General features: G+C 34.2%; 1 protein-coding gene across 1 annotated transcript; it reads right to left on the reverse strand.

Annotated features, from left to right (window-relative positions):
- Positions 1-6853: 6853 nt before the first annotated feature.
- LOC145138784 (acyl-CoA-binding domain-containing protein 1-like) lies at positions 6854-9047 on the reverse strand. Its single transcript, XM_079072808.1, has 6 exons — positions 8148-9047; positions 7980-8085; positions 7778-7878; positions 7541-7632; positions 7350-7447; positions 6854-7252 (listed from the first exon to the last, which is right to left on the reverse strand). Exons 1-6 carry the CDS (start codon positions 8648-8650, stop codon positions 7073-7075), a joined length of 1080 nt encoding a protein of 359 aa, XP_078928934.1. The 5' UTR covers positions 8651-9047; the 3' UTR covers positions 6854-7072.
- Between the last annotated feature and the right edge of the window lie 2237 nt (positions 9048-11284).

The following is an 11284-nucleotide window of genomic DNA, read 5'->3' on the forward strand; positions in this document are numbered from 1 at the left end:
TAATCCCTTAAATCCCCTAAAATTCGAAATTATGGGATGGGATAATTCAAAATCTTTAATTACCAAATTTAAACACTTAAAAGATAATTACAAGATATGGCATTATCCAAATCCCTAAAAATTAGGATCTAATCTTGGGGAGGAGACCAATTTCGAAATCCTAGGGTTGGATAACCCTATAATTCGAAATCTTGGAGGCTAAGGAAAGGATTTTGGGAAACCCTAACCAAATTTCGAAATTTAGGGTTTATGAACCCTAATTTCGAAAATCAAGCCTTTAGGGTTTATTGGCTATAAACCCTAATATGTCAAATTCATACTTTTGTATAGAATCTAATTGAAAACAAAAACCAATGGCTCTGATACCACTGTTGGGTTTTATACAAACAATCCTATGTGTGCATGCAACCCTAGAGTTGGATCTATGTTTTCACTATTAGTTATACAACTTTATGAACACAAAAGAACCCTAGCATGCATCTACTATTTTCAAAATTGACATAGGAGAATAGAATACATACCTTTTGTTGTTATGTAGTAATAACAACTAGTTCCTTGAATTTCCTTAGCTCTTGAAAGCAAGTACCACAAGTGTAGTACCTCTAATGGCTCACAAACACACTTTGAGTGAGAGGATGAATATGAGAGAGAGGAGGAAAGATACTAAGCTCCAAAATTCGGCCCTAGTAGGGTTTTCCCAAGGGTTTCTCGAATTCTAGTGCCTTAGGGTGCTATTTATACTTGAGGCTAGCTAGGGTTTCAAGGTGGAAACCCTAATCCCTTAGCTTAGGGCCTAAGCAAGTCCATGGACTCCTTTCCTTAAGCCCTTGGACGAAAACTCCTAGATCCTTCTAGGATTTTCGTTCAAGCCTTAATAAAGGTGATCCAATAGCCCAAAGTCTCAACTATCAAATAATTACAAAACAGCCCCTGTACTTTTAATTAATTCCTTTAGTCCCGAAATTAATTCCTAATTAATTTCTGATTAAATACTAATTAATAATATGATTCCAAATTATTATATTAATCATATAATATAATAAATAAATCATATTTATGCCCTAATCAACCTCTCTCCTCAACTGTCATCCTGTCTAGTCACCCGTGTGAAGGCAACCCAAAAGGACCATGCTCACAATCGGGTCAAGTACATACCAAAATAGTTATGGACTTAGACACTAATCCAACAGTATTAAGCTTCACCATTCTCATTTCTTCATATAGATCTTTTGTTTGTGAGAATCTAGGTTTCTTCTCCCCAAATATGAGGACCTTGATTGATTCATGCTCATTGAGAGAGATGGACTTCAGATCCGGGTCATGTAGGGTCCCTAGAACCCAGATTTCTCTGCTTTATTCAACCATGATATTGAGTGAAGACCCTTGATGAGTTGAGATTTGGCATTTCAAGCTCTTAATGTCATGCATGGACGTAAAGCCTGTGACTTTATGTGATAGATGAGCCTTAGGAGTATAGATCTAGAGTTTGGGTAGGTTCCTTGCCTTGGAATCGTCTGATTAAGGTGAGAGTCTGAATGGACTCGCGGAGTCAAGGGGCTGACTCGACGAGTCAGTTAGGGTTTTCTGATTTAACTGTCGATGCTGTTACTCGGTGAGTTAGGGTTAACTCAGCAAACTGAATCACTTCAAAGAACGAGGAGAATCGACTGGACTCGGCGAGTCACTCGGGTGCACTCGGCGAGTCATGTCAATTTGGGATTGTTGACCTGAAATGACCACTGTTGACTTGAGAGCTTGACCAACACTAGTAATAGAAATTGTGGAGGGGTAAAATGGACTTTTACCCATATCAAGAGTTGGAAAAGAGTTAGAGAGACTTGTGATGTAAGAATGAAGTTTTGATTAGAGATGTTTATAAAATGTGTTAGGCGGAGGCTAGTTCGGGATTTACGAGTACGTGTTTATTACTTGTTGACTACGAGGTGAGCCTTCTCACTATACTTACCATGAGTGGTATCTTGTTTTGATTGATCTGTTTATGTGCTATCTGTGTATTGTAATAATATGCATTATGTCTTGATGATTTAAGTTGTTTGTTGTTGCTATGAGTTTACCGAGTTAGGACCGGAGGGTCCCACTGAGACACATTGACCGGAGGGTCTTACAGAGTTATAGCCTCGAGTGGCTAATTATTTGTGTGTGTGGTATTTTGGGGAACTCACTAAGCTTTATGCTTACCGTGTTATGTGTTATGTGTTTCAGGTACTTCTGATGATCGCGGGAAGGCCCGGGCTTGATTGTACACACACTCGCTTTGGGGATATATTTTGGAGGATCCTGGTTTATGTGATAAACAACTTTAAATAAATAAATTGTACTAATGTTGATACCTGAGATTTTCGGGAAATATGATATGTGATTTTTATGTTCAAAATGAAAATTTTGGTTTGAAAATTTCGGTGTTACACTGCAAAAGCTTACCGACAGTTTGATTTCAAAGAAAACTTGGGTAGGCTACATTGTGCACTAAATGAAGAATGATGTACATGGCTAGACAGAATCAGTTACGAGAAATGGGTAAGGTCGTGTTTCCCTATGGTTCGGTACAATATTATGACGTCAAACAGTGCCGAGTCCAACAATACGTTATCAAGAGATGCATGAAAACTACCAATAACAATGTTGATTGATTTCTTTCGAGCAACTATGCAGAAATGGTGGTGTCAACAATGTAACCTTGTAGGTAACTATCTATATTATAATACTTCCATTATAATTTTAGTATAATAAATAAGATATATGTACAACTTTTTTTATAGCTGAAAGAAAAAAGGATATTACTGAGTTTGCTCAGAAGGTTATCAATAGGAGGATCAACAAATCCTCTGGTTTTCGGGTATACCAGATTGATCAAAGTAGATATGAGGTGACTGACCAAATGAAAAATGGTATAGTGAACTTGTAATCTCGTTGTTGCACGTGTGGGGAATGGAAATTGTCATGTATACCTTGTTCTCATGCAATGGTGGTATTCAAGGAACTGAGATATCAACACTGCAATACATAGGTGCCATCGTACTTCACAATGGGAATATACGGATCAACATATAGAGAGGTTGTGTTTCTTGTGCCAGTTCTAGCTGAATACGAACAACCAGATGACGTGATGGTTGTATTACCACCATTGATGGACAAAAGACAAGTCGGGCGACCACGAAACCATAACCGTATCCCATCCCAAGGAGAAGGTCCGATTCATAAAAAAATGCAGTCGTTTCCAAAGGATCAGTCACACAAGCGGAAACTATGACGCTCAGTTTCCTGCTAATTCAACAAAAAACTGAAACTTCTAGAAGGACCAAGTTAAGTGCCAAAAGTAACGTTAAGTCTAAGAGTAGATCAAACGTTAAAACTAGTTAAAATAGTAGTCAACAATATGATAATGTTGACCTTAAAAACCTGTGATATATTTATACGAAATTAGAATATTTTACATTGTTCGGAAACATAAAGTTGTATTTCTACGTCGTCATAAGGAAATTGTTTAAAAACATACACAAGAAAAAATCATAGCTCAAACATTAGCATAATTTACAGCATCTATCCACTAGACAGTATCAATCCACCACAAAGCAGCACGCTCCTGCCGAGTAAGCTGCAACAATTCGTTGAGGGGGGGGGGGGATGTTGCATAAAACAATATATATGTAAAGGTTAATCTTAAGTTATTTTCTCATGGCAACTTATAAATTATAAGGCGAACTAAGATACATACATCAGTAACAGCAAGAATACGTTCGCACTCAGCAGCGTGCAGACGCCTCATCCTAGGGTATGCAATTGCCCGAGGGATAACACCCGGCATAGAGGAACCAACTATACTACTGTTGGGAAATGTCTCCATGATTCAAATCTACAAAATTAAGATGTCAAACAACTAAACAATTTAACAAAGTTGTAATACTTGTTGCTTAAAAACATATTAAACACAGTAGACATACCTTAAATGCATAGACAAATCTCGACAGAGTATACGTGTGTCTACTACCGATTCTTGACACATTGGGGTTCAAATGCTCCTAAATCTTTTCAAACACAATATGTATCTATCTGTAAGTGAAATCCTATATCACTCTACCCCGTGGGGTACCTATGTCAACAGTTACACTTAATAAGTATATGTATGATTTGATATAATGTAAGTAAAAACGGTATACGTGTTAAACTCGTCTAAATTAGAGACGAGTGCCATACATTCATCAGTAACCGGTTGTCGAGGGTATTTACCCAAAAATCCTTGCTCTAGCATAAACAGCAGTGAGACTCTCACCGCGTCTGCATAACTTAATTGATGAAGTAAGTTATTGAACATGTAGATAAGGTCATCCACTCTCATCGAACGTGAAAGCGACATAAATGGGAACACACATTGTATGAGCTCTCCAAAACCAGAACTGGGGGAAATACTCCTCGAACCGAAAGCCGGTGACCAAGCAGAATGCCTTCCTGTCAAAGCAAACCCGATAGTCGCCAACCGGAAATAGAAGCTCTTCTAAGTCAACTGGATCAAAAGTAGTAAATTCCTTGCACATAAGATAGTGACAGAGTAAAGGGTGACATTCCACACCCATCTGCATGTACACATAATCAACAAAGCACGATTGCCTAAACATAACCCCACAAATTGGTCGGTTATTTAAACGAGCCATGATTTCGCGCCCAAGTTCAGGCCTGCAGGTTGTAGTAAGTAGTAACAACCGTTTCGTATGTTCCGTCGTGCTACTATCAAAAGAATAACTAATTAGACATTTTTGTATGTATGTTCCGGATGACATTACTGAATACACAATTCCGGACCAAAATTCTGGACACAACTTCGGAGTAACAATCTGGAACGCAATTCCGGAATATTCATCGTATTGCGGAGGAGTTCTTATTATTCCAGACATGTTTTTCGGATTCCGAATTTTTTCTGGACTAGTCAAAAAATGAAGTTTTTTTGTAAGAATTATATATATATATATATATATATATATATATATATATATATATATATATATATATATATATATATATATTCTTCCTACATATAATCCTATAATCGTCTTTAAACCAATAAAATTCAAAGAAAAACTAATAATACATATATACATGCATAAATTATACAAGTTTTAACGTATAATCTAAAATAAAGGCATATAATTATAAACATAATGGACACTTACATATAAAAATGCATCTCATCATCGTTATTAGAAGACATTTTCAGTTTTAATGGTGTCCGAAATGTTGCGTAGGGTAATCCGAAATGACAGTTTTCGAAATGAAAACTGAAACGGGTTAAAATGGTATTTATAGGGGGAACACATTAGCGGGTCAGATCCATTACCCATTCATCGAATACTAAATCCGGAATGACCCATTCCAGACCTAGTGGTCATTTTGCAAAAAAAAAGGTTATTATTATTAAAGTAACATTAAAAGTGGTTAGTTTACTCAATTTCCCTAAAATAAATTGCATTGAATGTATGTAAATCATATATATTTGGAGAAATATGTTTTAGATCTACCTTATTGAATTAACTTATAGAAATTTAACTAATATGTTCATTTGAATGTTTGTTGATAAACGCTTATAAGGTCATGGGGTATACCAGGCACGAAGCCTCTTCATGGTTAGGTAACAACCTAACCATAGTCGTGCACATCATCTCCAGTGTCATGATCGTGGTCTCTTGTGGTATTTGATTCATTATTTAACTTATTTGTCTAATATATATTCATTTGAATATTAATGATAGATGCTAGTAAGGTCATGTTGTTTACCGGGCACGAGGCCTCCTTGTGGTCAGGTGACAACCTAGTCACGGTCATGCACATCATCCCCGATGCCATGATTGTGGTTTTCTTGTGGTGTGTTGTTTCCGTCTCTTGCACAATTGCTTATTAGGAAGAAAACCCACACCAATGGCGTGTGTAGTATACCCTAAGGCCTAATGTCCGTCAAAAATCAGTATTGTTTTTTTTTCTTTGGCATCTTACGATTTTTCTATGTAAATAATGAAATTAATATCAAACTACATTCCAAAAATAAATTTAATATGTAATAATGAAATTATCTAATAGTCGGTGGATTGTTTTGTATTTTTTTTTCTAGGGGTGTTTGGATTGGTTCTACACGTCACCCTGATTACTTTATGACTACTTTATTCCAAAATCTTGTAAGCACAAGCAAAGCAAATACTTTGTAAACGAAATTGACAACCTTTCAATGTTTACATATTTAATCATATTGATTATTAAATTTATATTTGAATACAAAACTAATTAATTACATGTTTATACTTTATACAAATATTAATTCGTGCAAGTTTGTTTTATATATACTTTATACAAATATTAATTCAATCCTGAAGAAGACGACAATTAGCATAAAGTAGAAAGTTTTAATGATTTTAACTAATATTATTGGCTAAAATTCACAATTTTTAATCATAATATGAATTAACATAACTTATGTTATTTCACCCCCTGTGGCATATGAACATATATTATTTTCTTATTTTATATTACAAATAAATAGGTTGCTCATATCTGAAATCACTATAATTAAAAATAGAGTTATTCGGTAATAATACAACATAAACCAATTTTTTTTTTTTCGGGTTTTAAGAAAGGGAGGTGATTCTTCCGCATCAAAATTTTGATTCATCCACTAAAATATCTATTACCAATTATGCCCCTCGTTTAAGAGAGTTTGATGTCATCTATTTAAATGTTATATTTTTAAGTAGTATACCAATTTTTGCAATGTGTGTCTTAGCATCCTTGGAATTGTTGGTTATAAATATTTACAATATGCATAAGTTGACTATATATTTAAGAACAAACATGTAAGAATCTGATATATTCGAAGATATCATTGAGTATGAATATCACCTTCTTCATTATCTAGTAACATATTCGATGAGAAACCAAAGATAAAAGAGGAATCTATGAACTACAAGATGCCTGAATACACTGTTCAATTGTAAGAACAGGAAGCATGAAAGATGAAAAACATTTAAACTTTTAAACGAAAGAGGCGTCTAACAAAATTCAAACAAAAATTTCAATCAAGAGAGGCAACCTGGGGTTGGATCCAGGGCCATTTTGATTCACAAAGATCACTAGGGTAGTTACCATCATCATCTTTTATATCTTTAGCAGCATTTCTTTTCACAAGCAACTCAGCAATGCTTTCTCTCTCACAAACAGCAGCATAATGCAATGCTGTCTGCCCTTCATTATCCTTCAGGTTATACATATGAATTCAGATACACACAACAACAAGACTAATACTGAAACTCATGTCAATACAACAAATAAAAGGCTAATATCAAGATTACCTTCAAGTTCACATCAGCCTTCTTGCTCAACAGCAATTCTGCAGCTTCAATATGGCCACGATCAACAGCCCAATGCAAAGGGGTTCGCCCTTCACTATCTGTAAATTTTGGATCACAAGAATATTAAAATAAAAAAAAATAAAAAAAACGCTTTTATAAATTTGACTTTAGGAAATAGAAATGTAGCAAACCCTTTATATCCACTGGAACACCACCCTCAACACATTTCAGCAAGTTCTCTGTATCTCCTTCTCTTGCAAAAGCATGTATTGCATCTAGTTTTCTGAGAATTCATTTCAAGGTGTTAGTCAAAAAACAATATTTTTACTACTCTATCAAAGAATTACAAATTTACAATCAGTTATAACATGATCAAAAAGCATTTTGGTAGCAGTACTCTCAAACATAAAAGGTTTAAAGAACCTTACAACTCGTCGGATTCCTCTTCATGGATCAAAGAGCTGAAAACAGGTCCCATTGGTCTGGTATCATTACTTGATCGTTCATTGGCATCTCCATCTTTTCTCTTCTGTTGATTGTTAGATTAAGTAAAAGGGCAGAATATGATGAATTAGTGGAATGATAACATGTAAGAAATTACTTTAGAGATAGGGAGAATCATCATCTTACAGAAGTTGAACCAGCAACCCAAGTAGGGTATAACTCTGTAATAATCTCAAGATACTTCAACATTGCTTCCTCTGTGGGCATTGCACCTAGTTTCTGCCATGCGTTCCTGGATATTACAATGAAATTGTTAGAATGACTGCAACTGTGACAGAGGTGGAAGAGATTTACCATTTAGCGCGAGCAGTCATTTTTAGGGCAGAAGGCTGAGGAACGCTGCAAGGTCCTTCAGTGGCAATTTTATACAATCCATAAAGCTGTAACTGCAAATCAGTAGAAACCTTCGGCGATGACCGATCAGCGGCTGTCGCCGCCACAAACGCGGTGGCAGCACTAAACGCCTCATCTAATTCCGTACTCTCTACACCTTCCCAATCATCATCAGTATCACTACTAGTCCATGCATTTTCCTTTCCTTGACCAACTAATGGTTTTTCTTCATCACTAGTGTTGGAATCCCTTGGAAACTCCGCACCTTGTTTCTTCTCTTCCTGAACTGATTCGGAGTCGGATTCACTTACTTTTTCATAGGATTGATCTTCATCAGAGTTAGCACGAGTAATACGGAGATTTTGGTCGCGAAACGAGAAGATTATAGAGAAGAGTTTTGCTAGAAGAAATGAAAATATCAAACCGAAAAATATTGTTTGAGCATACTGTTGCCAGTCAGACATTGTGATGTAAGTTGTAGAATCAAATAAAAACCCTAGAACGAGGGAGTAATCAAATTGAGTTGGGGTTTTGCTTAATTCGAAACTTCAGGTATCGATCGAGCTTCTACAAATTGGAAAGTGTTTGGTGTTTTGAGGCAGATAAGAAAAAACCCTAGATTTGACTAAGTGTAGCAGAACTGTTTAAACCCTAAAATGGATGAATTCCGCGCCTGAGAAACCGAGAAGAACAAAACGCCCGATGATCGCTGGATTGGATAATTACGATGCGGAAAGGTAACACCGGATTGTTTACGATGACAGATTTGTACGGAATCTTTTAAAGAGGTTTATTGATGATTCATTGTGATTGGGAAATCCGAAATTTAATCAAATACATATTTAAAATCTTTAAAGAGATTCAATCATAAACTTAATTTTCGTTCAATTTTGTTAGAGGGTGACTACATATTTGTTACGATTTTTTATGAATCAAACATTTATATGATATGATCAAATTTTATAATTAAACTAAATAGTATTAACTATTTATAATAGATATTTGATATTCAGTTTAGACGAATTTACATAAACGGTCCCTATAGTATGTCATATTATGTAATTCCATATTCAAATTTAGCCCAAAGGATTATTATACCCTTTTGTCGTTTATTTTATCTTTTTTATAGTTTGTTAAATAATATATTATTGTGAAATATAAATGGGCCCGACTACTAGGGATGATAAAAAACGAGCATCATTTATAAACCGAAACCGGAACAGCTATTGATGGTGCAGTTTATAATCTTGCAAAAACCTAAAGTTTTCGATGTGGTGCGGTTTTGATATATACAGCAATCGAAAAAACCGAATCGCACCATATATATAAATTATTCATTTATATTTTATATATAATAATAACTATTCAATTATATATATATATATATATATATATATATATATATATATATATATATATAGAGAGAGAGAGAGAGAGAGAGATAGAGAGATTCAAATATTCTAACTAATTATTGTGTGGATGTAGGGATGATTATGGATCGATCATTTCAAATTTAATTAATTTGAAATTTATTTAATAGATAAGAGTCGATTAGTAATCTTGTTAGTAATCTTGTATATTCATTAAATAATATCCTTAATTATAATTAATTAAATTTAAATGAAAAAAAAAAGATCACCATCGACTTCCTTATCACGTTTTTAATCTTGTTTTTATAGAAAACAGTTTGAAAACCCTATAACCCATTGACACGTTCATCATCATCCCTCACAACATATCATCATTGTCTCTTCTTCTTCCTCCCTCTTCACCGTCAGACTCCATCATTATTGACAAAGGTCGAAGGACACCTTCGGCAGCCCCCTGCCACCCGAGCATCGCCATTGAATCCCCGTGAAACCCCAACACATACTCTGGCAGCCTTCTGCCACTTTGACGGTAATTTTTCAATTTTATTAAAATATGTTTAGGGTTTTGTGTGTTTTTTTATTAATGCTTAACTTTGCTCGAGTGTAACGCTTTTTCATTTGAGCCGTCATTAGCTTAGATGATGAGTATATATTTTTATTTAGAGAAATTAAATATTCTCGTACCTTTTGTTTCTACTTATATTTCTATCCATGTGAAATAATGACAAGTGTCATATTTGGATAATATTAATTACATTTTAATACATTTGTCATAATTTCAAATGGGTAGAAAGAAAAGTAGGAGGATATTTAATTTCTCTTTTATTTATTTTGAACGCAGCCTTATTGAATCATGTAAATTGGATTCAATTTTTAATATATTTACATTATCTAAATAGGGGATTATCAAATTATATCAAAAATATGTAAGTTATTTTTTTGGTGATTGTGAGCAATGTGAAAATTTGTGTTTTTTGTCAAAAAGAAAATGGAAAGTAGATGCTTATTTTTTTTATATAAGTTCTATAGTTTCCATTAAGAATTGGAATCATATGTTTACGTATTTGTAGATAATAAATTTTAGTTGGATGTTGCTATTGTTTCTAATAGTTATTTACTATTATGCAGACCAATCTCATAGTCAAATTTATATCTATTTGACAAAGTTCATGTTTTGCGATTCAATATTCAACTACAAAGAAGTATAATATTAATGTTTCACTTTTTCTACTTATGGTTTCAATTAAACTAGGGAAGAATCCCCGCTTTGCGGGGTTGGATACGGTCACAATTTTTGCGTAACCACAAGGTTTATGTTTAAAATTCAAGAGCAATGGTTATAAATGCTCATGTTTTGCAAGTGTATGTTTTTTTTAATGCCAAAATGGTTGTGTTCGTATAAAATGTTACATATTGTTGTCGGTACATAGGTGGAGCACGAAATAAAAGTTATTTTTTGAACAACCTGCTAAAATGTAAAGAAAGACAACAAAAATGCCCAAATAAATTGAGCATAACGTAAATAAAGAAAAAATACACAAATTACAGCTCAACACAGAGGCTCCATTGACAGTTATAAACAACTATACACAAATTCAGAAAATCTCAATCATCGAAATTATATTTATACCATGTTAATTATATAAATTAGAAAATAAAGAGCATAATACATGGTTGGGGACTGATTCAAGAATCCTTTAAGTTGCTAAAGTTTGACATGTTGCAACA

Source organism: Lactuca virosa, chromosome 9 (genome assembly GCF_052849685.1).
Source record: "Lactuca virosa cultivar CGN04683 chromosome 9, Lactuca_virosa_CGN04683_v6, whole genome shotgun sequence".
Classification (NCBI taxonomy): Eukaryota; Viridiplantae; Streptophyta; class Magnoliopsida; order Asterales; family Asteraceae; genus Lactuca; species Lactuca virosa.

What these genes read in the sequence shown, in the direction of transcription:
- LOC145138784 (XM_079072808.1), bottom strand. Translation starts at nt 8,650, where the DNA reads ATGTCTGACTGGCAACAGTATGCTCAAACAATATTTTTCGGTTTGATA. An exon ending in ATGACTGCTCGCGCTAAATG is followed by an intron (nt 8,086 to 8,147) that starts GTAAATCTCTTC and finishes TGTAATATCCAG; the next exon opens with GAACGCATGGCAGAAACTAG. An exon ending in TGTTCCAGTGGATATAAAGG is followed by an intron (nt 7,448 to 7,540) that starts GTTTGCTACATT and finishes CAAAATTTACAG; the next exon opens with ATAGTGAAGGGCGAACCCCT.